Source organism: Sturnus vulgaris, chromosome 26 (genome assembly GCF_052056855.1).
Source record: "Sturnus vulgaris isolate bStuVul1 chromosome 26, bStuVul1.hap1, whole genome shotgun sequence".
Taxonomy (NCBI): Eukaryota; Metazoa; Chordata; class Aves; order Passeriformes; family Sturnidae; genus Sturnus; species Sturnus vulgaris.
In genome coordinates, this window is record NC_142268.1 from 677939 (window position 1) to 705487 (window position 27549).

Below are 27549 nucleotides of genomic sequence, written 5' to 3' on the forward strand. Positions count from 1 at the left end.
GCTTCCGCCGCCGCGGCGGAAGTCCCGCAGCGGGACGGCCTGGAGCTCTTCACCCGTTACCGATCACCGGGAGCTTCCGTGCGCCGCGCAGCCCGAGGGGATCCCGCTCGCTCGCCTCAGCGCGGGACTCGGAGGGGGTTGTTTAAACAAAACGTTCACCTTGAGACTCCCGGGGGTTCTCTGCCCGGTTGTGGGGGAGCACGAAGCGAGGCCGCGGTACCGGGAGCTCCGGAGCGCGTCTCGCCCATCCCGGTGCGTCCCATCCCGGGCGGTGCCGCCGCAAAGGCGCGGACCGAGCGGCGCGGCGCGGCCGGGCGGTGATCTGCGCTCTGATTGGCTGCTACGGGACCGCGCCGCGCTCTGATTGGCTTCGGTGGGACCGCGCTGTGCTCTGATTGGTCCCGCGCGGAGCCGGGGGCGGTTTGAGCGGCAGCGCCCGGCGCGGCGGCGGCTCCCGGGTCCGGCACGATGGTGAGCGGCGGCACCGGGGCCGGGAATGGGGAACCGGGGAACGGGAGGAGGCTGGAGCGGAGGGCCTGGCTCGTTTCTTCCCCCCCGCCCGGGATGGCGAGCCCGGTACCCACTCTGTGCTCCGGTCGGTGTCCCGGCCGGTGTCCCGTTGTCGGTCGGTGCCTGAGGCCTTTCTCCTCTCTTCCCCTCGTAGCTGCCCCTGTCTTTGCTGAAGACGGCGCAGAACCACCCCATGGTGAGTACCGGCAGCGCGGCCCAGCCCCGTTCCCTCACCGGTGCCGTGCGGGTGACACCGGGCACATCCCGGTACCGGCGTTGGGCCGGCGCCCCCGTGACTGCTGTTGTCTCGTAGCTGGTGGAGCTGAAAAACGGGGAGACGTACAACGGGCACCTGGTGAGCTGCGACAACTGGATGAACATCAACCTGCGGGAGGTCATCTGCACATCACGGGTAAGGCCGGAGCACCGGGCACCGGGCAGGGGACACCCGGGGCAGTGTCCAGCACCGGGCACCGGGCAGGGGACACCCGGGGCAGTGTCCATGGGGAATGACCAGCAGTGGGCAGGGGTCACCCGCCCTGGCATGGGGCAGTGGTCACCACGCATTGTCACCAGGACCAGACGGGGTCACACACCCGCTGTCACCTCAAATACTGTCCCCAAAGGTTCCCTAGCTCTGTCCCTGCAGCCAGGCTGGCTCTGCTGTAGCTCATATTGCTCCTATGGAAGCGTGACTCTGCCTGAAATGCAGATTTAATAACATCATTAATTATGTCTATAATTATTGATAATGTCCATAATGAAGGAGCAGCCTCGTGTATGTGTGCAGGTGAATTTTTGCACTTCACAGGAACGAGGGGTTGGGTTCCCTCATCCCCCTGGGCCCCATGTGATGTGATGCTAATCCAGATTTCCCAAAAACCAGAGCCTTTACGTGTCCCAGGCAGCCTCAAACACCAAAATCTCATTTAATACCTGTTTGTCTCTTCTCTCTCCACATCCAACTGAGTTCACCCACTGAGGCTGTCTGGGACTTTTGCCCTTGGCCAAGGTTACTCCAGGAGATTGGGGTCTGTGTTTTGGGCTTTGACCTCCATCAGAAATGTCTGGTCTCATGCCTGTGGGAAGCACAAATGGATAGAAATCCAACTGTTGTTGTGCTTTCCTAGCCCTGGGATGTCAGAACTCCACGGGAGAGGCTGGCAGGGATCCTCGTTCTTCCAAAAATCTCCCTGCAGACCCCCCCAGTTCCCATTGTTTGGGGTGGTGCTGCTGGGGCACATCAGTGTGACAGGGGAGACACCGTGAGTGAGGCGTGGGAGGGAATTTCGGGGTGGAATTTTGGAATTTGTGGCTGGATCATGGTGGGACAAGGAAGTGCTGGAAGTTGAATTTAGCAGGAGGGGGACACAGAGGAGGTGACAGCAAAGCCTCACCCATACCCAGGACACAGGGGATGATTCCTTTCTCCTTGGAAATTTTCTTCCAAAGGCTCTGTGCTCTGCCTGGGAAGAGCAGCAGCTCGGGTTTTATTCCCTCTGGGTGTTCTGGAGGGGTCACCCACAAAGACATGGGGTCCAAGATGATCAGAGGGATGGAGCAACTCTCCTGTGGGAAAAGGCTGGGAGGGTTGGGATTGTTCAGCCTGGAGAAGAGAAGCTTTGGGGACACCTAATTGTGGCATTCCAGTGCCTGAAGGGGCCGACAAAAACACGGAGAGAGAAACTTTGGACAAGAGATGGAGTGACAGGACACAGGGAGTGGCTTCAGACTGACAGAGAGGGCAGGGTTAGATGGGATTTTGGGATGGAACTCCTCCCTGTGAAAGTGGTGAAGGTTTGGGATGAGATTCCCAGAGAAGCTGTGGCTGTCCCATCCTTGGCAGTGTCCAAGGCCAGGGCTTGGAACAACCTGAGGTAGTGGAAGGTGTGGAATTGGACACTCCTTTAGTCCCTTCCAACCCAAACCATTCCACGACGCCACGATTCTATCACCTGGCACGCAGGAGAGCAGCCTCCAAACGCCCCCAAAAAATCCCGGGTGAAGGCGGAATGTGCTGGGTTGGACTGGTGGCACTGGTGGCCACTAGATGGCACGGGACAACGAGCCGGGAGCCGCTTGTGTTTACCCGGGGCGGGGGGGGAGGAGGAACGAGGAAGCAACAGAGTCTGGAGCTCCATCCCTTCCTGCATCCCGAGCCAAGGAGCGGCCAGGCACATCCAAGGCAGGGTGGGGTTTGCCGGGTGTCTCTTGGAAGGGAATTGTTGCTCCTCTACCTCGTCCTGGGCTTGCCCGTGCAGGCAGAGCTGCCCCAAATAACTCCCGGGGTGTGTGTGTGTGTGTGCTGGTGTGCTGGGGAGGGGGGGAAGCTGCATCCCAGCAGAGCAGGAACGGGGTGTGCTGGTTTCACCTCCTCTCCCGGGACACAGCATGAGGATCGCTGGGTTGGAGCCATCCCAGCTGCAGCCAGGCCCTGCTGGAGCCGGGACGAGGCGGGTCCCAGTCCCTCCTCCCAGTTACATCATGGCCAGGGAGTTGTTGTTCAGCTCGGGGTTCTTATTCCCACAACCACTCGCTGAAACTTTGCTGGGCTGAGTCCTGGTGAAGCCCATGGTAAACCAGGAAAACCCTGAAACTGCCTGAAAGCAACGCAAGGAGGTGGCTGCTCCGAAACTGGGCACCTGAAGATTTCTTTTTTTTTTTTTTTTTTTTTTTTTTAATAAATACATAATATATGAGCTCTTTATTTCCCTCAGCTGCTCTGGAGGCTCACATCCCACAGCCAGCTGGCTCCAGAGCTGCCTCACTGCTCCCTCCACACCCCAGAGGAGTGAAGGAGTGGGGTGACTCCCAGCTGGAGAAGAATCCCAGCCACAGCTGCGTTTTTCTTACCAGAATTGGGTGTTCACCACCATTTTAACTCCTGTCTCTTGTCTCACTTTCTATTCCCTTCTCGTGCAAGGGAGTTGTTTCCTCACCCTCTTCTTCTGACATTTTCTGCCTGTGTTTTGAGGGAACAAATCGAAACTACAGTTCTTTGTGGGGCTGTGTGTTTTGGGGAGTTAAACCCCAACTTTTTCACACCTGGTTACAGACAATCCTCCCAGCAAAGACTGCTGGAGAGCTCTCTCTCCCCCTCTCCTCAAAACGCCTTAAAAGTGACCCAAAAGCAGCAGGTTTTGCTCGTGGCCTCATGTGTTGCTCCCCAACAGGATGGGGACAAGTTCTGGAGGATGCCAGAGTGCTACATCCGTGGCAGCACCATCAAATACCTGCGGATCCCCGACGAAATCATTGACATGGTGAAGGAGGAGGTGGTGTCCAAGGGCAGAGGCCGTGGTGGGATGCAGCAGCAGAAGCAACAGAAGGGCCGTGGGGTTGGAGGAGCTGGACGAGGTAAAAAAATCCTATTTTTTTTTTTTTTTTCCCCCAGCTTGGAGAGGAGGGAATGAGATCCCTGCCTTAAAAAAAAAAAAAAAAAAAATCTCCCCTCTTGTGCAAGGAACAGCTCCTGCTGCTCTGTTTTAAACCCAGGGCTGTGTCTGGGAGAAGCTGGGGCCACTCCTGAGCAGGATCCAGTCGAGCGAGTGCAGAAAGCAGCCCCTGCCAAGGAGCAGGGAGGATTCGTGCCAGGGATGGGCCTCCCTCGTTCCTGGGGTTGGGCAGGAGCTTCAGAGTCTGAACTTGACTGTTTCAGCTCCTCCTGGCTCGTTTGGGAGCTTGGCCCTGCAGAATTGTAATTTAGCAAAGGCCAGGGGGAAAACAAAAGGCTGTTCTGGGTGAAAATAGTGAAAATAGACCAGGCTCTGCCTGTGGTGGTGAGGGGGAAAAAAATCATCTTTTCCCCTGTTAAAACAGGGCTTTGGGTTTCCTGATTTGTTAATGTATTTATATTAAAAAAAAAAAAAGTGCAAAACTACGTGAGGGTTTGAGTTCCTCCTGAAACATGAATAATTCATGTTTCTGATAAAGGGGAGGTTGCCACTTCAGAAGAAATAGGTCACCAAAACAACCCTTCCCATTTCACGGGGTTGGGTAATCCCAGGGCACTTCAGCTGGGGGATATGCTGCTGCTTTTTTTCCCCCAAATGATCCTGCTGGAAGCCTGGGAGGTTTCTCTGCTCTCCTGCTCACCTCTGATGCCACAATCTTTGGGATTTGTGGTCACCCCACAACCCCAGGGCTGCTCTCAGCCCAGGCTTCGCCTGCTAAAATTTAAATCCCGATTTAAATTTTAGGAGGAGCTCTGGGGACGGGGATGTCTGAAGCCTCTCTGGAGAGCTGCCTTGAGGAGCTTTGTGCCAGGAAATCCTGGCAGGACAGGTGTGATGGACCTGGGGCCACCAGGGCGATTCCCAGCAGCTCCTTCTCCCCAAATCCCCTCCTGGAAGCTCCCAGCAGGCTGAACTGACCTTTCCAAATCTCAAGGCTCCCTTTATTTTTGTTCCCCCTCCTTTGCCTTTGCAGTCCTGAGTGCTTGGCAGTTTTTTAGGATTTCTATTTTTTTTTTTTTTTCGGATAAACACCAAAACCACAGTGTTTTCCCTGCTGTGGCAATGCCCACCTTGTGGAGATGCTGCTGTTTCCATGTGCAGCCTCAATTCGCTGATGGAAATATTTTCAAGGGAAGCTTCGGCATTTTGCTAATTAGCTCAAAGCTTTGGCTCTCATTACCGAGGCACGAAGGGAGGAGGGAAAGGGGGGAAAAAAAAAAAAGTTAAAAAAAAAAAAAAATAAAGGGAGGACAATTTTGTTGGGAGGCCAACGGGCAGGAGGGAAGCTGTAATTGTGCTCACAGTTGAAAGGATTATTGTTTCTGACACTGGTAATCCTCCTCCTTTGACTTCTTGCTTGCCAAACTCACAAGTCCAGAGCCTTTGCTCCAGGAGGAGCATCCCAAGCACTGCAGGGTTGGGAATAATTTGTGTTTTGCCTCTGGTTTGGGCACGTCTCCTCCTTTTAGAGAAGCTCTTGTGCTTGGAGTGGGTCTCCTTTGGGCTCTGCCTTTTGTGCAGCAGGGTGGATCCACATCCTTTTATCCCTAGGGTGGAATTTTGGGGATAAATCTGAGGGCTGGGCTCAGCAGCTCCTCTGGATTCGGGTCTGAGGATGCTCACCTCACTGTAGCTTCCCAAATCCCTGCTGTCCTGTGCCCTCTCCAGAGCCAAGGATTGCTCTGTCCAGTTTTTGGGGTGCCCTCACAGCCCTCAGGGGACATGTTACAACCCGGATTTTGAATTTGTTGCTTCCCTGGTTCTGTTGGTTTTTTTTTGAAAAAAACTTCACCACGAGATTAACACGAATCATGAGATTTACACACCAGGGAGATACTTGCTGCTGAAGGGGGATGAGTTTATGCACCTCCTAAATTTAAAGGTCTGGGGACTAGAAAAGGAGAAGTCAAAAAGTCACATTTCTGCTTCTAAAACTCAAAAATAAGCAAGTTTTGGGGTGAAACACGAATAACTGAAGCTGTAAGTCATTGCTGTTACCTCTTCCTTTCTGCTCCATAGGTGTGTTTGGTGGCCGTGGCCGAGGAATTCCAGGCAGTGGAAGAGGCCAGCAGGAAAAAAAGCCAGGCAGGCAATCAGCCAAGCAGTGAAACGTCTGCACCCAGGCGGGGACAGTTTGGGTTTTGTCACCTCAGGGTTGCCACGTGTCCAAAAACCTTCCCTTTTCCCACTCTTCCATCAGAATCAGAGCCCAAATCATGTTCCTTTGGAAGCCCCTCATGCTTTAATCTGGTGGAGTTTTTCTCTCCTTGTAGACAGTAAATCATTGGAAATATTTTTTTTTTTTTAAAATTCGTTTACGGTTAAGAACCGAGGTTCTGCCTTCTACTGAGAGTGAATTTTTCAGGCTCACCAGGTTTAATTTAAAATATTTTCCTGTTCAGAGGTACCAGAATGAAGGCAAACACTTTCTGGATTGCTTGGATTTTGGGTTTTTTTTTTTTATACTTGAAACTCGGGAAGCTTGTTTTGTTTGTAACAGATGTGTTTTGGTTTAAAAACACTGAACTTGAGGATGTTGTGTCTGTACATGAATAGTCCTAAAGGTTTGGGGTTTTTTTAAAACCAGCAAACTTTCAAGCTATTGCTTTTCTCCTGGCCAGTGAGTTTTGATTCTCCAATGGCTTAAAGGAGGGATGAACATTGGCCTTCAAGGCTTGTTCCCAAGAGAGCTTTGTGACAAATGAGCGTTTCCCAATTAGTTCATTGCTAATTTGACTTCAGATTAGGTGTTTCCTTCAAAGGAACAGGGATTTTTCTGTGTTTGTTTTTTTTTTTTTTTTTGCATGAGGCTGGTGCACCCCTTATACCTCATGGGGGATGTAAAAAAAAAATTTTTTAAAGCAACTTGAGTTGATTTACATGGATTTCTTTTCTCCCCTGCTTTGAAAACTCTCTCCCTTCTGCTGTGATACCAAGTCCTGAACTCTGACAATATTTCTCGACCTAATTTCTTCCAGTACCTGGTGATTGACCTCACTGGCTGTACCTGTCACTTCCTTCCCCAGCCACCAATTATCTTCCCTTGGGGACACAGGCCAGCGTGTGAACGTGTCCCTCCTGCAGGTTCAGAAAACTCCTGGGAATTCCATCCAGTCTTCCATCCCATGAGCAAAAATGCACCCTCAGAATATCCTGGCTGATCCCAGTTGAGGGCACGGGGGGAAGAAACAGCTCTGGGTGTTCCTCAACCCCCATGGATGGATGAAACAGCTGAATTTTGGGTGGGGGAAGGTTGTATTGTGACTTGTTTTGGGTTTGTACAACTGGTTCTCATATTGGAGCCTCTGCCATCGCCACTGTACTGAAAAGGAGTGAAGAACATGCTTTTATAGACTTTATTTTTTTAATGTTTATAGCACTGGGCGCAGTGGTGAGTGAGAATAAATCTCCAGCCTCTTCCAGCCGCCTCCCTCTGTGTGTCTGTGGTGCTGCTGGGCCCTGCCGGACCCAGAACCCTTCCCTGAGCCCTGGAATCGGGGGATAAATCCCTGAACATTCCCTTTCCAGCACCAGCCACGTGTTCTCCGTGGAGCTGTTCCTTGTCGAGGCCGTGACCAGCGCTCCGTGCTCATCCCAAACTTCTCCCAGGGAGCCGATTCCAGGGGATGGGGTGATGTGTCCTCCCTCCTGGAAAACTCGTGTGGCATTTTAACAAAGCCCAGGCTGTGTCAGACTTTCCCTTCCCAACCTGCTCCCTCCCTTCGGATCCCTGCAGCCACACAGGCTCCGTGTGCTGTGGCTTCCCTGCTGGAAAGGGAAACAGCTCCAGCCCTGCTGGGATGTCAGGTCTTTTTCTGGCAGGACAAATCCTGACTGCAACAATGGGACCTTTGGCTCCAGCTCCGGGTAGAGTCCTCTGAGTGCTCCTTATCTCCTGGCCGGGCTCTGTGGTCAGGTGATGGAGCTCGTTAAGTTCTGCATTTGTTTAATTACACCACGGGTTTTAGCAGCATTCCTTGCCTGCTTCCCCCTTTCCTTTTTTCCACCTCTGTAGGAATATTTTTGTCCCTCTCCCCAAAGGGCAGCTGGGTGGCAGATGGCTCTGTGGAAGGGCACTCAGCTGTCACTTTGGGCTTTTCTGCCCCCAAAAAAATGTGTGGCTGGGGCTGTCACTGCCCCGTGGCAGCGCAGGCAAGCAAAAAAAAAATTAAACAAAAAAAAAGTTAAACAAAAAAAAAGAAACAAAACAGGGAGGAGTGAGATTAAAGCAACAACCAGAGAGGAAGAAAAAAGGTCTGAGCGTGGCTGCTGGCGTGGGTGGGTGCAGATCCTGGCAGGGCCAACGCTTCCCGCACGGAAAGACCCAGCAAAGGCCACCCTGGAAACCTTTCCCGGGATATTTTGGTGGCAGTGGAGCTGGTGGCAGCCCCGCGTTTGTGTCTCTCTGACCGCCCCACGGTGACTCAGAACTTCTGAGCCTCGCCGGGGAGGCAGCACAGGAATAGTTACACACCAGCGACGCGGAGGGAGTGGCTGCCGAAATATTTCAGGGCTGTGCTAAGCAACTAAAAATACACGTCAAACCCTCCTCCTCCTCCTTTTTCCTTTTAAAATCTGTTTTCTTTCTCTCTCTCTCTCTTTTTTTTTTTTTTTTTTTTAATTCTTGTTTTTGATTGTCGGAGGCCCCCACGGCCCCTGGGGGTTTCTTGGGGACAGGGACAGGTTTGGGGACAGGCGCTGGCAGCTGTGACTTCTTGTTTTCCCGGCTCGGTTCCTCTCTGCCTGCCTGTGGCAGTGAGTAAGAGGCAGCTTCCCCTGCGTGCCCAGTGCCTGCCGTGCAAATCCTGGGGTGCAAACCCTGCTTGTTCCCTTTTCCAAGGGGAGCTTGGCATGTGGATGCATCCCTGGTAGCCAATGGGCTACCTTGTGTCCAGCCCGTGTTCTCAGTGGCCAGTGCTTTGTCTCAGCTCCTGGCCAGAGCAGGATCCAGCAGCTCTGGTGGCACACGGGGAATGGTTCTGGTGGCACTGTTGGAGCCAGTAGGGACAAGCAGGAGCCATGAGGATGCTCTGGTGGCCATGGCCTTGCTCGAGGCTCATCGTGCCCTGCCCATGGGCTCATGGTGGCACGGGCTCATCCCAAAATCCTCGCCGCCTGCTCTGGGGTAAATATAGCCTGGCTGGCAGGTGGCAGGACACTGTGACTCAGTGGATGCTCGCGGGGCAGAGCCGGGCTCCGACGCCTCTGGGAACAGCAGCTTTGGCCACCCCGCCGTGGGGACAGTGGCACTGCCACCAGCTCCCTGCACGGGGACCTCCCCACGGCTCTGGAGGCGGAAGGAGCCACTGATTCACGCCCCTCATTAAAGGCTCATTAAGAAAATGAAGCTGCTGGCTCGCTGCAGGCATTGGGTTCTTGGTTTGGGGACAAGGGACATGCGGGATGAGCAGCAGTGGTGACGGGCTGGGAGCAGGTGAGGGGACACAGCAGGACGAGCCCCGGGATGCTGTGACCCTTGCGGGGAGAGGTGGCGGGGTTGTGCCGGTGGGGCCCGGCCGGAGCGTGGCTCATGGCTCACATCCCTGGCCACTAGCCAGCCGCTCTTCCCGGGAGGCCCCGGGGCCGGCTGGTTCCTCGGTGGAACTGCTGGAAGCACCGCCAGCCCAAGCCGGTTCTGCTCGCCCCGATTTCGGTGGGGGCAGCACGTGTGGCTACCCCGCGGGGCGCAGGTGGCCCTGCCCAAGGTGTGTCCCCAGCCTGGGGTCCCCGAGCGGGGTTGGGGCAGGGGGAAGGGGAGTTTTTTTTTTTTTACCTCCCGCCCTGCTCCCTGTCCTTCGCCGGCCGGGTTTGGTCAGGATGGAAAGTCTGAACCTGCCGGTCCGGCCGCGGCCGCGCCTGTAAAATGAGGGGTTTGGAGCGGAAACGCGGACGGCGGCTTCACCTGGGAGCTGCCCCCCGGCCGAGCCCCCGGGACACCGGCGCTGGGTCAGGACACCGGGGACAGCAGGCGACACAGAGCGGGGTCCGCTCTGCTTCAGCTGAGATTCAATAAACTGCGTTTATTTGGGATTTTAATTAACAGCAGCTGTTGGAGGGGGAGGGTAGATCCCAGTTGTTCCCTCGTGCCTCAGTTTCCCCGGTGGCAGCACTGCGTGCGCCAGCCTCGAGCGCTGCCCCAGCTCTGTCCTGCCTGTCACCCGTGTCCCCTGAAGCCGTGCTGTGCCCTGTGCCACGCTGTCCCCACAGCCCACGCGGTGCCACACCATCCCCGCTGGCTGTGGGCGGCATAAAGCACGGACACACCGCGGCGGCAGCTCCTGGCACCGGGAGAACCGGGGGCGCCGAGTCCCTCGAGTCCCCCCCCACGCCCCCGGCGCTGACACCGCTGATTTATCGCTCTCGTTAGCGCAGCCCGGGGAAGCATCTGGCCGCAATTAAGGCCGGCTCAGCGTCACCCGCCCCGGTGTCCCGGGGCCCCTCGTGTGCCCCGGGTCTGGGCGGAGCGGGGGCCGCATCCTGCCCGGTGGTGGGGGGGGGTTATCGGCGGCCACCGGTGCTGCCTCCCCCCGCGCCGGTGACGTCAAGTGCTGACGCCGATCCGCCCCCTCAGCCGCCCGCGGGCTTGGCCGGCCGTGACGTCTGTCACCGCCACCGCCACCGCCACCGCCGTTAACTCCTTCCCCGGTGCCGCCCGCACCGGGCTCATGGTGGTCCTGGCTGAGCCACGGTGCTGGGTCCGCTCGGAGTGGCCGTCCAGTGATGGTCAGTGATGGTGGAACCCCTCCCCTCCGGTTAACCGTGGGCTTTCCCTGTTTCCTGGGTAAACCCCGGTGCCACCGGGAAACTCCGGTGACAAACATGGGGGCGGTGACAAGGGACAGGCTGTGGCAAGGCAGGTGCGAGGACATGCAGGGACGGTGGCTCTGTCCCAGCAGGGTACAGGCCACACAAGCCCTGCTGTGCCCGGGCACTGTCCGGCCATGCTCCGGTAGAGCCAGTGCCCTGTCCCGGTCTGACCCACACCGGTGGTGGCGTGGCTGTCGCCAGAAGCTCCCGTGAGGCCCGGTGGCGGTGCCTGGCCCGCTGTGTTTATTTATTTCTTTGTCGTACCCTTTTTACAGCCGGGGTCCGGCTCAGTGTCCAGTGCCCAGTGCTGGTGCCCGGTGCCCAGTGGCCATGCAAGTACCAGTGCACAGCGCTGGCAGCCGATGCCCGTGCCAGGGCCAGTTCTGGTGCCGGTGCCCGGTGCTGGTACTTGGTGTCCAGTGCCCAGCTGTGCCCGGTTCCGGTTCCCAGTACCCAATTCCCATGCCCGGTTCCCGTTCCCATTCCCAGTGGCCCGTTCCCGGTGCCCTGTGTCCGGTTCCCGTGCCCAGGTCCCGGGGCCCTGTACGCGGTTCCCGGTACCGTTCCCGTGCCCAGGTCCCGGTGCCCTGTACCCGGTTCCCGGTACCGTTCCCGTGCCCGGTTCCCGCCCCTCCCTTTGTGCCCATCAGCCCCGGCGGGGCGCGCGCCGCGGGGCCACGTGACCGCCCCTCCCCCGCGCTGACGTCATCCCAGGGCCCCGCGCGCTGTTGTCCCGTTTACCCGCCGGTCGCCGCGGCGACGGGGACGGGGCGTGACCGGGACGGGGCGTGGCACCGCCTCCGCGGGGCGGAGGCCACGCCTCGTATGCAAATGAAGGCGGGCGAGGACGTCATCTGTAACCAATGGGGACTCGACGCGGTGAGGTCACCGCGACGGCGCCGCCTATTTAACGCGGCGCGGGGCGCGCGGCGGCGGCAGACGCGTGTGCGCGCGCGCAGGAGCGGGGCCGCGGCCGGTGCGCACCGGGCGCCTCCCCCGCCCTCCCCGCCCCGCGCTCGTCCCGGTCCTCCCCCCGCCCCGGCGCCGTTTCCCCCGCAGCCGGGCGGGGGAGGAGGATGGAAACACCCTTCTACCATGATGATGTGTTGAGCGGCCTCGGCAGCGGCTTCGCCCCGTCCTCCGGCAGCAGCGGGCTCCTCCTGCCTTTCCCCGGCGGCAGCATGATGAAGAAGGACGCGCTCGGGATGGCCTTACCGGAACAGGTGGCGGCGGCGCTGAAAGCTCCCGGTGCGGCCAGCGGCGAGGCGGCGGGGCTGCTGGGCTCCCCCGATCTGGGGCTGCTCAAGCTGGCGTCCCCGGAGCTGGAGCGGCTCATCATCCAGTCCAACGGGCTGGTCACCACCACCCCCACCAGCGGCCAGTTCCTCTACTCTAAAGCGGCCGCCTCCGAGGAGCAGGAGTTCGCCGAGGGTTTCGTTAAGGCGCTGGAGGACTTGCACAAGCAGAACCAGCTGGGCGGCGGCGCGGCGGGGAGCGGCGGCGGCGCGGGCGGTGGCGGCGGGGGAGGAAGCGGCGGCGCGGGCGAGCTGCCCGCCGCCGGGATGGCCCCGGAGCCGCCGGTCTACGCCAACCTCAGCACCTACCCGGCCGTCAGCTACGCCGCCGACCCCGGCCCGTTCGCGGCGCCGCCGCCGCGGCTGCCGCCGCCGCCGCCCCCGCCGCCGCTAAAGGACGAGCCGCAGATCGTGCCGGAGGTGCCGAGCTTCGGGGAAAGCCCGCCGCTGTCCCCCATCGACATGGACACGCAGGAGCGCATCAAGGCGGAACGGAAGCGGCTGAGGAACCGCATCGCTGCCTCCAAGTGCCGCAAGAGGAAGCTGGAGCGGATCTCCCGGCTGGAGGAGAAGGTGAAGAGCCTCAAGAGCCAGAACACGGAGCTCGCCTCCACCGCCAGCCTGCTCCGCGAGCAGGTCGCCCAGCTCAAGCAGAAGGTGCTCAGCCACGTCAACAGCGGCTGCCAGCTCCTGCCCCAGCACCAGCACCAAGTGCCGGCGTACTGACCCCGGGCGGGCAGGGGGGAGCCCGAGCCCGGGCACGGACCGAGGGGTCCCGGGCAAGGACCCAGGGAAGCGCGGGGAGAGCGCCCGCTCTGCCCCGGGCATGGACCGATGGGAACGGGGGGAGCCCCCACCCCGCCCCGGGAACGGACCGAGGGATCCCGGGCACGGACTGAAGGGAGCGGGGAAAGCGCCCGCTCCGCCCCGGGCATGGACCGAGGGGTCCCGGGCAGGGACTGGGGGGAGCGCCCTGCTCGCCTCGGGAGCCGACTGAGGGGTCCCGAGGGGAGGAAGAAGAGCGATAATCGTCCCCCCCTCCATCTCCCCGGACACGGACTGAGTGGTCTGAGGGGAGAACCGGGACCGGCTCCGGACGGTGCGCACCGAGCGCGGGGAGGGAGAAGCCGGGGCTTCCCCTCCGCGCACGGACTGAGAGAGGGGGGGCCCGGGCAGCCCCCCCGGGGGCCCCTCCGCGCCCCACACATTCCAGTCAGGTCCCAGTAAAACCCCGCGACACGGAGAATTGGCCTCTCGCTGTTTGCTGCGCCGGGGTCGGACGGGATGGGCCGGGAAGGGAAGGGGCGGCGCGGGCAGGAAGTGGCGCGGCCGGGTGCCATTTTGGGGTGGGGGGGGCAGCGGGGATTGGGGGGGTTTGGGGAGTTTTAGGGGCTGGTGGAGGTCGGGGAGTTGAGTGAAGACCCTGGAGGGCTGGCGGGAGAGGTTCTGGGAATCACTGGAGAAGGGGGAGGGCAAAGGGGTCCGTGGGGTTGTTGTTATTTTGGGGGGGAGTTGGGGGTACCTGGGATGGGTGGAGGGTGTTGTGGGGAGGGGGTGGTGAAAGATTGGGATGTTGGGGGGGCTGTGGGGTTATTTGGGCTCTCTTGGGGGGAATATTTGGACTCCCTTGGGGCTGAGGAGTCCCTATGTGCGAGGAGGTGGGCGAGGAGACCCCACTGCTGGTCCTGGCTTTGGCTCTGCCCTGCCAGACCCTCTCCGTGTTGGGGGCTTCACCAACACCCCCCTGTCCTGGCCCCCAGGGGTCACCCCGAGGCACCCAGCGAGGCCGGGCCCCCACTGCTCCTCCCAGACTTCACCAACAGCCTGGGGCTTCCCGGCACCGCAATGGCTCCTCCTCCTTCGTGTCCCCCATCCCGGGGAGCAGCAGCCGGGCGACCGACACCGCGTCCCTGGAGCGTTTGGGGACTCTGCTGGCGACAGCTCCAGCAGCTCCCAGGGGCTGGCGAGGTGCCGGCTGTGACAGAGCGTGGGGGCCCTGGGCTCCCTTCCCCGGGGGGGATCCCCACGTTCGGCGCCGGGCCGTGCCGTGGGTGGCTCTCCGGGGACTCCACGTTCGGCGCCGGGCCGTGCCGTGGGTGGCTCTCCGGCGACGCGGTGCCAGCCGGCTGCGGTTTGCCGGAGGAAGCGCCGTCCCCGCCGTGCCGGCGCGGTTGTTCCGCGCCCCGGATGTGCCGCTCCGGCACAAAGATGGACGGGGCAGCCACCTGTCCGGCCCCGTGGCCTCAGTGCCCCCGTGTCACTCGATTCCCCATGTCCCCAGCTCCCATTGTGCCTAAATTCCCACTATCCAATGTCTCTGTATCCCCATGTCTCCGCTTTCCCCAGATCCTTTTGTCCCCAAGTCTACACATCTCAGTGTCTCCACGTTCCCTATCCCTTTGTGTCCGCTGTCCCCACGTGTCCCCGGAGATTGCGGGATCCTCCCGGTGCCGGGGGGAAGTCTCACGGTCCCCGGGGTGGGAGGTGAGCGGGGGAAACAAGGCCGGGGTGGGGGGAGTTTTGGGAGGGTCCTCCCGGTGCCCGCCGGGTCCCGGCGCTGCGGTTCCGCCCGGTACCGACAGGCGGCGCCGCGGGCGGGGGCGCCCCCGCCTTCCCCGGGGCGGATAAAGGCGGCGGCACCGGCACCGACACCGGCCGGGATGGCCCGGGGCGCGCTCCGCTTGCTGTGCTGCGCCGCTGCCCTGCTCGCTGCCACAGGTACCGGGCACCGGGGGGAATCCGCGGGGTCCCGGGGGTACTGGGATCTGCAGCACCGAGGGGTTGGGTGTTTCCCCGTGCCACCGGCGGGTGGGTCTGTGGCCTCCCCCCGCCCAGTTCCGGGTATCGGGAGGGGTGTCCAGGTGCTCCGGGGCACCGGGGATGTTCGGGGAGGTGACCACGTGTTGCCTGGCTCTCGGGACTGGTGGCCCACTGGGACACTGAGGGGGTCCCGTGTCCCTCTCGGGGTCACCGGGGGGCTACACCTGCTCCTCGGGAGTGCCAGGCTGGACCGGAGCACCCCGTCCCTCCCAGACGATGGCACTGGTGTTGCCAAACCGGCTGGTCCTGGCACAGGTACCCTGGCACCGCCTTGGCACTCCCGGGGCAAAGGGCTCTCCGGTATACCGTGGGTCCCCCGTTTCCAGCCTGGGCACCCCTGGGCCTCCCGCACCCTCCCTGCACCCCGAGGGTCCTCGGCTCACCCATCCTGGCACACTGGGTGCTTTTCCTTGGGTTCAACAGCATCCTGGCAAAGGGTGGCAGCTGGGTGGGGACAGCCCATCCTGGTGAGCCTGGCCGCTGTGGGGACCCCCCAGCCACACTGTGCCCCTGGGTGCTGGCTCTGCCACGGGGCGTTCCTGTCCTGTGTCCTCCTGGGGCCAGCCTGGGCTTGCTCCTCCTCTTGTGCAAACAGGATTTGTGCAGATAAGGGGCACTGCCAGCGCTGCCCAGCAAACCTGCTCCATTCCACGTGGCCACGGGACAATCCCCACCACGCCTGGCCCTGAGGGTGTCCAGTGGGTGCCGCAAGGGCTGGGTTGGCACGTGTGCCTGTGCTGTGGCACTGCCCACACGCTGCTCTGCTTGTCCCCAGCAGTGCTGTGCCCATGCTGTAACAGCTTGGGAAGCTCTTCTGATTCTGGGTTTCTGGGGTTTGATACTGGCTAAATCCCGGTTTTCTGTTTGATAAAAACCACCTGGGAAATGATCCCTGTGAAGCTGGGAGGTGGGGCAGGTAACACTGCTGTCCTGCCAGGGTCCTGCCATGTCCTTTCTGACCAGCTCTCTCCTCCAAGGTCCGAAGCCAGTGGGCAGTGATCCCACCAGCCCAGTGTCTCTGAGCACCTCAGGGCCAGTCACGTCATCATCTCCACCCCTTTCAGCCGCTGTCACCAGCCCAGGGACTCACAGTGGGAGTCAATCCAGCACTGAGTTGGGAAGTACATCTCCATCCACCACCATCACATCAACTCCAACCAGTACCTCGGGATCAACAACACTTCCACCATCTCCATCCACCACCATCACATCAACTCCAACCAGTGCCTCGGGATCAACAACACTTCCACCATCTCCATCCACCACCATCACATCAACACCAACCAGTGCCTCGGGATCAACAACACTTCCACCATCTCCATCCACCACCATCACATCAACTCCAACCAGTACCTCGGGATCAACAACACTTCCACCATCTCCATCCACCACCATCACATCAACTCCAACCAGTACCTTGGGATCAACAACACTTCCACCATCTCCATCCACCACCATCACATCAACTCCAACAAGTACCTCGGGATCAACAACACTTCCACCATCTCCATCCACCACCATCACATCAACTCCAACCAGTACCTCGGGATCAACACTTCCATCATCTCCATCCACCACCATCACAGCACTGACTCCAACCAATACCTCGGGATCAACATCTCCATCCAACACCACCACGGCACCATCTTCAACCAGGACACTGGGATCAACACCACTTTCCACCCCCTCATCCAATGCCACCACAGCACCAACTCCATCCCACACCAGTGTGTCCAGATCCACAGAGCATCCATCCAACTCAACAGCACCAACAGGTCCCAATAGCACCAGTAGTGTCACCACCAGCTCCAGAACCACAGCAGTCACTGGCAGCACAGCTGGTAACTTCGGTGAGAGCCAGGCTGGGGGGCACTGGCCAGATGGAGGACCTGGGTATGGGTCCCTCCTAGATCCCCCACTTGGGGCTGCACTCACAGGAGGGCTCAGGGTGCAGGTCCCAAGGTGAGCCCAGAGCCTCCCTGGCTGCTCCCCTCTCCTTGGGGGGGTTGTTTAGGGCTCTCCTTTTCTCCCCCAGTCTCTGCCAGCTCTGGGCTGGTCCCCCACTGGTGGAGGTGACACAGGAGCTGGGTGCCAGGTCTGTGATGGGTGGGGTGGTGGCAGTCGGGTGACTGGAGCCAGTCTTGAGCCACCTCTTTCTCCGTGGTGCTTGAAGGCTGGGCACGAGTCTCAGTGGGAGGGGGGGAACAACGGGGTGCCAGGGGGAATAACGAGGTGCCAGGGGGAATAACGGGGTGCCCGTCTGACCCCCACAGAGCAGCACCCCACTGAGCCGAGCCCCGGTGTGGTCGTTGTCATCTCGCTCGCCGTCTGCCTGCTGGTGGCGGGGGTGACCGTGCTGCTGGTGCGGCTGTCCCGGCGCGGGACCCCGCGCTTCCAGCACCTGGATGAGGTGCCCATGGTGCGTAAAGGGGCCGGGGGTGGCGAGGGAGGATTTAAGGGGGGCAGCAGGTCCAGGGTGCGGGCGCTCACCCTGCTCTCTTTCTCTTCTTCCCCAGAGCAAAGTGATGGAGGGGACCCCTGTCACCCTCAGCTGACACCCCCCGCTTCAGCCCCCCGTGCTCCCCGCGCTGCTGAATAAAAAAGCTGCTGCCCTGCTTCTGGTTTCCAGTCTGCCATGTGCTCTGCAGCCTGCCTGGGGAAAATCCCCGCTCCCCCGGGGGAGGTCCCAGCGGCTTTGGGGGTCCCCCAGCCCGGGCTGGGAGCCCCGGGGGTGTTCCCGGGCCGGCGGGGTTGGGTGCCGGGTGCGCGGCGGTGATGCCCGGGGTGGGGGGGAGCCGCGCAGCCCCCCCGGCGAGGTGGGATGGGAGGGAGGGAGCGAGCGGCCAGGCACGCACATCGCCTTCCTTCTGCTCCGCTGCACTCGGCCGGGGCCGCGCTCGCCGCGAGGACCGGGCACCGGTAAGAGGCTGCGGGCGGGGCCGGGGGGGCTGGCGGCGGCGGGGACCCCTGTGCAGGGCATCAGGAGTTCTTGGGATTGGGATGAGGCCGCTCCCAGTGCTGGGAAATCCCAGGGGGCTCGGTTCTGGGGACTCTGTGGGTGTAGCCGTGCGCCCCGGTGTGCCCCGGTTCTCGGCAGGGTGGGTGGCAGGTGTCCGGGGTGGAGCATTAACGTGGCACCGGTGGGATCGCGACTTTGGTGGGTGCTGCGGGCTGGGGGTCACCCCCCCGCCGTAGCCTCAGATCCACGTCCCTGTCCCCATCCAGCCCACGGGAGTGGGGCGGGGAGGGCCCCGAAACCCGAGGTAGGGGCTGAGACTCGGTGGCCATAAATCACGGTGGGGAGGAGCCCGCGTGTCCCGGCCCCGGGGTGTCCCCAACCGCGGGAGGGGGGTCCCCGCCGGAGAGCCCCTCCCGGCCGCGGTTCCCGGAGCTCCCCCCTCACAGGGACGGCGATGAGACGGAGCCGGACAGCCCTGTCCTTCCTCGGCGCGGAGGTGAGACCGGCACCGGGGGCTACCGGGGGGGGAAGGCGAGGGGTGTCCCGGGGGGCGAGGGGTGTCCCCGGTATGAGCGTCCCAGCGCCGGGCCCCCGGGCAGCAATAACCGGGCTGGCGGCGCTGAGCGGGAGTTAATTATCCCCTTAATGGGCGGTTAATTATTATTCACCTCTGCGTAATTGCGCGCCGGCTCCGGGGGTTTTTCCGGTGGGGTCCCGGGGGAAATCAGGGGGGTCCTCTCCTGTGGCGGCAGGAGAAGGAGGAGAACGGGGAGAGCCCCGGTGGCTCCGTGCTCTGCGGTCGGAGCCGCTCCCGGTGCAGCGGCTTTGCCTTTCCCCGTGCGCCCCTCGCCTCGGTAACCCCCCGGTACCCCCGCCTGCAGCGCCGCACCGTGTCCGCCAGAGGGCGCCAGCGCGCTACCGGCGCTCGGTACCGGCGGGCGAGGGCGGGGGGCGCTGCCCGGGCGGGACCCTCGCACCGGGATCAGCCGGGACCCCCCGGGGCCGCTCCCCTCGCCCCTCACCGCTGCTCCATTTCCCGGCAGCGCTGCCGCGATCCCGCCGAGGCCGCTCCGTCCGGTCCGGGCCCGGGAGCGGCGGTGGGCGCCGTGCGCCGGCGTTTCTCCGGGACCCCGTTGCTGCCTCCGCTCGGCTGCCGTTTGGCGGAGGCGGCCCGTGCCCCCGAGCCCGAGGCTGCCCGGGTGGTGTTCACTATCGAGGAGAGCGGCCCGAGCAGCGGAGATGAGGCCGAGCCCCCCCGGTAAGGGTAGGACGGGGAGCGAGGAGGTGATGCCCCGGTGGCACCGGGAACGGGTAACCGGGCAGGGCACGGCTGGAGGGGACGCTCCCGCTTCAGCACCGGCGGCCGGACAGCGGCACCGGGGCAGAGCACCCGGTGGGTTGGGGACAAACCCCTCTGCCACCAGCTCCGCTGTTCCAGCCCCGGGATGTCCGTTCTGATCACCGGCTGTCTCTGTCACCACCCCCCTCACTCCTGTCCCCCACTGTCCCCACCACGCCGTCCCTGTCCTCACCTTCCTCACCCCCTCCTTGTCCCCATCCCGTGGCCCAGCCAGAGCCACCACAGGGCTGGCCTGGCCTTGCCCGAGGTGACCTCGCTCCCTCCTGCAGTGGCTCGGGCCCAGCTTTGCTGCTGCAGGGCTATTTTTGGGCCATTCCCCCTGTCCCGTGCCTCTCCCAGCCCGGCTTGTGGGGACAGCAAGGAGCTGGCACAGCCGAGGGACATGGCTCTGGTGTCACTTGTCCTCCACCCCTGCACAGACACGTGGGGACAGTGACACTCCGATAAGGACCGGCTGTCCTGGGGACAGGGACTGGCTGTCCTGTGGCCAGCCCAGCCCTTGGTGCCAGCCAGCACAGGGGGCTCTTCCCTCTCTCCCACATCCCCTGATGTCCCTCTGTCCTGCTGTCCCCACCGTCGTGCTTGAAGTTCCTTGAAAGCAAAGGTGACTCCTCCAGGACCCCCCATCCGGTGGATTTTGGGGTCCCCACTGACACTGTCATGGCAGGGGGGCCCTGTGATTGTCCCTCCTGGCTCCCTGCCAGCTGCTGGATATTTTTGTGGCCATCAGGAACAGCAGGTAGCCACATCCTGCTGCATCAGGCGCTGGGCAGGTGCCAGCTCCCACAGCCAGGCCAGTGGGTCCCCCACAGTGTCACTGTCACCAGCTGGACCTCACCCTGCTGCTCCTGTTCTGCTCGGGAATGGCTCCAGGAGGGGACAGCACCAGGGAGGGGCTGGGGCACGATGTGGGGAGGGTTTGGCTCTCACAGGTCCCTCGGCGGCACCATGGCACCTCCACACCACGTGTCTGGGATGCTCCATGCTCAGCTGTGTCCCTTGGTGGCACCGTGGCACGGCCACACCGCGTGTCCAGGATGCTCCACGCTCATTTCTGTCCCTTGGTGGCACCGTGGCACGTCCGCTCTGTACGTCCGGGTCCCTGGGCGCTTCGTGGGGCATTTTTCCGTGTGCCCAGGCAGAGCACCCCTGCCCTTTCAGGAGCAGCTGCCGCCTCGGGGACAGCAGGGTGGCCGGTGGCACCGGGCCAGCGAGGGGCCACGTGCCCGGGCCGCCAGGCACACCGGGGGGGGACCCGCTCCCTGCGCCGGCTGCCGGAGCCAGACAGTTGTTTAATTTCCCAGGCGCAGGGCGGGAGGGGGATGGAAAGTTTCCCGGCGGGGCTGCCGGGGCCGGGACGGCCGCACGCTTCCTGCTCCGCACCGGGGCCAGCGGGGCCTCGCCGCCCGCCCGGGGGTCCCTGAGCCGGGCCATGCTGCCCACCACGCACTGCTCGCCGGGGGCTTCTCCGGCCACGTCCCCCCGCAGTTCCCCCCGCAATTCCCCCGTCTTCTTCAGGAAGCTCCTGATGAACCAGAGCATCCGCCTGCAGCGGCGCTTCACCGTGGCGCATCCCCTCTGGTAAGGGGGGGACGCTGGCGGGTCCCCGAGGGGGGGGTGGCACCAGGCTGTGCTGCCGGGGATGGGGACAGTGGCTCCCTCCAGAGTTGTGGCACGTCCTCACAGGGGCGAGGAGGGGGACGAGGAGGCGACACGGGGTGTCCCCCACATGGTGAAGGGCTGAGCCGGGCAGGGGGAGGCGCCGGGCGAGCGGTGCTGAGCACGGACACGCTCATGGCAGCGATGGCCAGGCAGGGACCCGCGGTGGGGTGGCCCGGTGGGCACGGAAAGGGGGCTCTGCCCTCCAAATCAAGGCACCAACCCACCCACCGCGGCTCCTCCCTGCCCTCCCCACCTCGGAGCTCTGGGGGGTTGGTTTTGGGGTGCCGGCCCCACCTGCGCGGTCGCCGTGGGGCTCAGCACATCCCTCCTTAGCAGCCACAGCCTCTATTTATAGCGGCCCCGGCCGCCCCCCCCCCGCCACGGACACCGCTCGGAGGTCATTAACGCCGAAACGAAGGGGGTTAATTGGGCACCAACCCCGTGGCGGGGGCTCGTGTCCCCCGGGGCTGTCCCCTGCGGTGGCAGCGGGGTCAGGGGTGGTGGCACGGGGCCGGGAACAGACGCGGGCATCACCCCGCGGGGCCGTCGGAGGGACAATGCGGCTTTGTGTCGCCGGTACCATCGGGGATGGGAAGCCGAGGCAGGAAAACAAGGGGCTGCGGGATGGCATGACGCGGTGCCGGCTGGCACTGCCACTGCCGGGGACAGCCGTGCCACAGCGACCGGGGCTGCCGGAGCGGGACGATGCTGCCGGGCAGCCGGTGCCCGTCCCGGAGGCATTCCTGCATCGGGTAGGTGCTGGGTTCCCGCTGGGGACACGGTGGCCCCACACGGTGGCATCTGCGCTTTTCCCCGTGTTCTAGGGTGGCTTGTCCCCTTCCCCACGGCGGTGGCGGCTGCGGGAGGGGACAGGAGCTGGATGGCCCTCGCTGTGTCCCTGTTGCGTGCAGCCTTTCCCATGACCCCGGGGCCGGCAGTGAGGCGGCCGCGGCCAGCTTGGGGACACTGCAGGGTCACCAGCAGTGTCCTCTGTCCCTCCTGGATGTACACGGCTGCCAGGTGACTCCGGTTGGGGTGCCCCTGGGCTACCGCCAGCGAGTCCCCAGGGGCCAGGGCTTGGCTTCTGCGTCTGTTTCTGTCCTTCGATGTCCCCTGGCTCTGTGCCGTGGCTGGGATATTGTCCCCTCCATGGGACACGGCACCTCGAGACGGGGCTGATGGAGGCTTTGGGGCTTTGGAGGACTTGGGACCGTGGTGCTGGTGACAGGTAGGGGGAGGGACAGGCAGGAGCCAGCCCTTCCTGGGGTCTCTGGAGCTGGGAGCTTCAGGGCAGTGGGTCCTGTCCCACCTGGGTGACATGGGACAGCTTGGCTCTGCTAGTCGGTGTCCCAAGTGCCCGACCCCCGTGTGCCAGGAGGGAGCTGAGAGGGTCCATGTGCACCGAGCTGTGTTCGTTCCCGGCAGCAGGTAGAGGAGCCAGCAGGGCCGGACTGGGCACCAGTGTCACCACAGGGTCACCAAGCCCCAGAATGTGCTGGGCAGAGTGACATGGTGGCACAGAGAACCCGACAAACCTGACAGCATCCCCTGGGCCGAGGTCCCTGTGCCACCGCGCCCCGTGCCAGCCTTGTCCCCTCTCCTTTCACAGCTTTGACCTGGAGAATGGCCCCCCAGGCCGGGGCGCGCTGGACCCCCAGGCCAGCCCGGGCGCGGGGCTGGTCCTGCAGGGCACCTTCTCTCACGGCCAGCGCCGCGAGTCCTTCCTGTACCGCTCCGACAGCGACTACGACCTGTCCCCAAAAGCCATGTCGCGCAACTCCTCCATCGCCAGCGACCTGTGAGTGTCCCCCCTGCCCACATCCCCTGGGACCCCCCGAGCCTCTCCGAGCCTCCCCTCACGCTCCCTGTGCTCCCGCAGGCATGGAGAAGACATGATCGTCACACCCTTTGCCCAGGTAGGTGCCACCGCTGTGCCCTGCCCAGGAGGGGACACGGCCAGCAGCGAGGGGGGTGTCCCGGGGGGGTCCGCCCGAGCCCAGCCCCCTCTCTCGCCCCGCAGGTCCTGGCCAGTCTCCGAACCGTCCGCAGCAACCTGACCCACCTGCAGGACCGCGCTGGCATCAAGTGAGTCGGGGGGAGGGGGGTGGGAGGGCGAGGATGTCACCTGAGTGGGGACCCCAACCCATGGCAAGCGGGGGGGCACCGCTGCGGGGGTCCCAGCTACTCAGCCCCCCGTGTTTCACAGGCGAGGATCGAGCAGCAGCCTGCCCTCGGGGAGCAAGGCCAGCCTCTCCGGTGAGTGCCGCGGGGACTGTGCTGGGGAGATTTTGGGACGAGCTGGCTGTCCCTGTGTCCCCAGGGTGTGTCTTGCCGTGCCCTGGGGGGGTGCAGCAACGCCCCCCCCCAAACCAAGGCAGAGCTGCGGCTTTGCCCTTCGGGATCCATGTCTGGTTTTCGGCAGCTCCTCCCGCCTGGCCGCCCTTCGCGGTGGTGGAAAAGCTCCCGTTGACGTCAAACCTTCCATTAATAAAAGCCCGGCGGTGAGCGGGGCCCCGCGGGAGCCCGGCTGCCCCCGGGGCTGGCTGTCACCCCACGGGACAGCGTGGCACACCGCGTGCCGGGGCTGCCACGCCATGGGGACAACGTTCCGGGGCTAAGCCCCGCTGCCCAGGGATGCCCGACCCCGACCCCCGCGTCCCCCCGTGCCCCCCGCCACCCTGCTCGGGAGGTGCTGTGGCCCCCCGTGCTGGGGAGCCCCCGGGTTTGGTGTGGCACCAGCCCCCCCGTGCCGGGTGGCCGCGCTGCTGGCAGGTCCCTTGCCAAGCTGGCGGGTGCCCCCAGCAGAAGATGCCCACCAGAAGCTCTCGCGGGAGACCCTGGAGGAGCTGGATTGGTGTTTGGACCAGCTGGAGACGCTGCAGACCAGGCACTCGGTCAGCGAGATGGCCTCCAACAAGGTAAGGAACCCTGTCACAGTCACCTCGGTGGGTATGGGGGACCCCAGAGCCCCCCAGGATCTCCTGCCAGCCCCTCACACCCTGCCAACCACCCACAGTTCAAGCGGATGCTGAACCGGGAGCTGTCGCACCTCTCGGAGACCAGCCGCTCCGGGAACCAGGTCTCCGAGTACATCTCCAGCACCTTCCTGGGTGAGGACCCCCCACCCCGGGGTCACCTCCCTGCTGGCAGCAGGGTGGGCTTTGTGTCCCCAGAGAGCTGGGGGATGATGCCAGCCGAGGGTCCCACGTGCTTCTTGTGGAGGGATGGAATGGGGGGACCAGGGGGCTTTTCCCAGGTGTCTCAGTGGGATTTGCTGCCTTGGAGGTGTCACAGTATTTGTCCTGGTTGGGAGTGCTGGCTCATACTGGTGTGTACTGGTGCACTGGGGCTGTTGGGGCCATCCTTGTGTGCCAAGGAGTGTCCAGGAGTCTCTTGGCAGATATGTGGCCCGTGGATGGGGGGTGAGGTAAAGCCCTCCAAATTGTCACAGTGTGACCTGTGCCTGTCTTCAGCGTGACCCGGGGTGGGAGGGGGAGATGCTGGCACTGAAATTTGGGCTCCTGCCCTGCTCACGTCCTCCCCGTGTCACCCCAGACAAGCAGCACGAGGTGGAGATCCCCTCAGCACTGACAAAGGACAAGGAGAAGGAGCGGAGGAAGCGCCCCATGTCGCAGATCAGCGGTGTCAGGAAGCTCACGCACAGCTCCAGGCTGGCCGCCGCCGGCATCCCCCGCTTCGGGGTGCGCACGGAGCACGAGGCGCTGCTGGCCAAGGTGGGCCCTGGCAGGGGTGACCCACCTGACCACGGGGGTCCCCAGCACCAGCCCCCCCCCCCCCCACCATGGATCTCTGTCCCTCTGGTCCCCAGGAGCTGGAGGACACCAACAAGTGGGGGCTGGACGTGTTCAAAGTGGCTGAGTACTCAGGGAACCGCCCGCTCACCGCCATCATGTACAGCATCTTCCAGGTGAGCATCCCACCGGGGTGTCCCTGTCCCTGCGCCCGCATGGGGACACAGGAGCCACCTCCTGCCTCCCCACAGGAGCGTGACCTGATGAAGACCTTCCGCATCCCCGTCAACACCTTCATCACCTACATGCTGACGCTGGAGGATCACTACCACGCCGACGTGGCTTACCACAACAACCTGCACGCCGCCGACGTGGCGCAGTCCACGCACGTCCTCCTCTCCACACCTGCCCTGGAGGTGATTCCCGGTCGCCTGAGGCCACCCAGGTGTGCCTGGCGGGGCCTTGACGTGTCCCCAATGCTTTTTCCCACCCATTCCTAGGCTGTCTTCACGGACCTGGAGATCCTGGCTGCCATCTTCGCCAGCGCCATCCACGATGTTGATCACCCCGGGGTCTCCAACCAGTTCCTCATCAACACCAGTGAGATGGGGCACAGGGAAGGACCTGGGGGATATTTGGGGATCCCGGGAGTCACCCCGGGGTGACCAGTGGCATCTCACAGACTCGGAGCTGGCCCTGATGTACAACGATGCCTCGGTGCTGGAGAATCATCACCTGGCCGTGGGCTTCAAGCTCCTCCAGGAGGAGAACTGCGACATCTTCCAGAACCTGAGCAGGAAGCAGAGGCAGACGCTCCGTAAAATGGTCATCGACATGGTATGGGGGGGCTGGACCACCCCGGGGGGGGTCTGGGCTGGGGGATCAGGCTGAGACCTGTTCCCACCTCTCCCTGCCCAGGTGTTGGCCACGGACATGTCCAAGCACATGAACCTGCTGGCAGATCTGAAAACCATGGTGGAGACCAAGAAGGTGACCAGCCTGGGGGTGCTGCTGCTGGACAACTACTCCGACCGGATCCAGGTGGGGACACACCTGGGGAATCCTTCCCAGCACTGCAGGTGTCCATCCTGCCTCTGGCCTGCCGGGATGTCCCATTCGGTGCCACCACCCTCCCAAACCCAACTCGGGGAGCCAAGCGAGTTTGTGGCACAGTTTGGGTGACCCTGAGGGACAGAGGACACGGTGTCCGTGCCCACAGGTCCTGCAGAACATGGTGCACTGTGCCGACCTCAGCAACCCCACGAAGCCGCTGGAGCTGTACCGGCAGTGGACCGACCGCATCATGGTGGAGTTCTTCCACCAAGGGGACCGGGAGCGGGAGAAGGGCATGGAGATCAGCCCCATGTGTGACAAACACACCGCCTCCGTGGAGAAGTCCCAGGTGGGGCTGGCAGCCTGGGGACAGGGTTGGGGACGCAGGGCCGGGCAGGAGGCTCAGCTCTGCCTCCCCCCAGGTGGGATTCATCGACTTCATCGCCCACCCGCTGTGGGAGACGTGGGCAGATCTCGTGCACCCCGATGCTCAGGAGCTGCTGGACACGCTGGAGGACAACCGGGAATGGTACCAGAGCATGATCCCCCGCAGCCCCTCGCCTCCGCCCGAGGGACCCGCGGTGTCCCCCGCCAACACCGACAAGTTCCAGTTCGAGCTGACGCTGGAGGAGGAGGAGGAGGGTGAGTCGGACACGGAGCTGGAGGGGGCCGAGAGTCCCTTGGACGAGGACAACAGCGGCTCCAAGACCCCAGGCACGGATGACTCGGAGTGTGCCGACACCAAGCGCCTGTCCCCCGGCCCCGGGGACCGGGACTCGCCTGTGCCCCGCCCCAGCGACGTGGACAACCGGCGGGCACTGGAGGGGACACTGCCGAAGGATGGTGGCAGCGGGTGCTCCGTGCCTGAGGGCAGCCAGGGGCTGTGCCTGGACACAGAGGGCAATGTCACATTCCTGTCCCTGGGCACGTAGCAGCACCGGCCCCTGGGTCCCCTCGCTGCTGGGGGACGTGGGACTGCCCTGAGCGATGCTGGGGACAGTGGGGAGCTGGCACTGGGCAGCACTGTAGGGACTCGGAGGCACCCAGGTTGTGTCCCCGTTTGGGAGCTGGGCAGGTCCTGACAGGTACGAGGATGCTGCTGGCCTTCTCCCTGCTCCCAGCTGCTGGGAAAGGTCCTTGTCCCCTTCAGACACGGCATGGGGACACCGTGCTCTGCCCCCAGCCCAGCCCTGGGGACATCACACCCCACAGGGCTGCAGGAAGGAGCATTCCAGCACCTTTCCAGGTGTCCCCTTGCAGGACAGCAGCCCCATGGTGGGGTGAGGTGAGCAAAGGGTGCTGGTGACACCCCCAGCACGAGGCACCCCCAGGCACCGGCGCACGGAACGGGCACGACTCAGAGGTTTATTTATTTGGGGATAGGTTCACTTTTTAAAGCCTTTTGTAGCTCACTTTTTACTACGAGCCTCTCCGAGGCTCATACACATTTTTGGGGCGGAAAGATGCATTTTTGGGGGGGAGAAAAGTTGCATTTCTGCTCTGTGATCACTCAAAATACCATTTGTATTTCACATTTCGGACCCTGGCAGGTGCTGTCACCATCCCCCCACCCTCCATCTCCGGTGTCCTGCCTGGGGCAGGGTCCTTTGGGATTCTCCCTTCACCTTCCAGAGATTAAACGCGGTTTGTTCCACCCTAAACATGAGCCTTGTAAGCGCCTCTTTGTGTCACGGGAGCCGCAGCCGATGTCCCCAGGGACTGGCGTGGTTGGTGGCCCCGTCTCCCGCCGGGCACCGGGCAGGGCTCGGCTCTGTGCTGGAACAAAAGCGAGCTCCTCCCTGGAAACGCCGATCCATCACTGGCAAACACGACCTGCTAAGGTAAATATTTAATCGCCGGCTTGGCGCGGTGCGGA

General features: G+C 62.8%; 4 protein-coding genes across 6 annotated transcripts; all 4 read left to right on the plus strand.

Moving 5' to 3' along the window:
• Nucleotides 1-2: 2 nt before the first annotated feature.
• Nucleotides 3-7387, plus strand: LSM4 (LSM4 homolog, U6 small nuclear RNA and mRNA degradation associated). The gene is made up of 5 exons (XM_014887233.2): nt 3-471; nt 665-706; nt 824-922; nt 3684-3867; nt 5985-7387. Exons 1-5 carry the CDS (start codon nt 469-471, stop codon nt 6071-6073), a joined length of 417 nt encoding a protein of 138 aa, XP_014742719.1. The 5' UTR covers nt 3-468; the 3' UTR covers nt 6074-7387.
• A 4327-nt stretch (nt 7388-11714) lies between these two features.
• On the plus strand, nt 11715-13313 carry JUND (JunD proto-oncogene, AP-1 transcription factor subunit). The gene has a single exon (XM_014887234.2). It carries the CDS (start codon nt 11849-11851, stop codon nt 12791-12793), a length of 945 nt encoding a protein of 314 aa, XP_014742720.1. The 5' UTR covers nt 11715-11848; the 3' UTR covers nt 12794-13313.
• A 2261-nt stretch (nt 13314-15574) lies between these two features.
• CIST1 (colon, intestine and stomach enriched 1) lies at nt 15575-17502 on the plus strand. Its single transcript, XM_088179179.1, has 3 exons — nt 15575-16737; nt 17161-17306; nt 17404-17502. The coding sequence occupies exons 1-3, from the start codon at nt 15834-15836 to the stop codon at nt 17440-17442; spliced, it is 1089 nt and encodes a 362-aa protein (XP_088035305.1). The 5' UTR covers nt 15575-15833; the 3' UTR covers nt 17443-17502.
• A 3120-nt stretch (nt 17503-20622) lies between these two features.
• On the plus strand, nt 20623-27334 carry PDE4C (phosphodiesterase 4C). 3 transcript variants are annotated; one of them, XM_088179160.1, is made up of 15 exons: nt 20623-20787; nt 22478-22666; nt 22748-22784; nt 22889-22953; nt 23075-23124; nt 23674-23786; nt 23885-23978; nt 24424-24602; nt 24698-24796; nt 24872-25036; nt 25121-25220; nt 25303-25457; nt 25539-25661; nt 25840-26022; nt 26096-27334. In XM_088179160.1, exons 1-15 carry the CDS (start codon nt 20639-20641, stop codon nt 26603-26605), a joined length of 2211 nt encoding a protein of 736 aa, XP_088035286.1. In that variant the 5' UTR covers nt 20623-20638; the 3' UTR covers nt 26606-27334. The 3 variants fall into 3 exon arrangements, with proteins under 3 accessions (XP_088035286.1, XP_088035285.1, XP_014742640.2); XM_088179159.1 differs by having other exon boundaries at nt 20624-20787; nt 23641-23786; XM_014887154.2 differs by lacking the exon at nt 20623-20787 and having other exon boundaries at nt 22507-22666.
• The last annotated feature ends 215 nt before the right edge of the window (nt 27335-27549 follow it).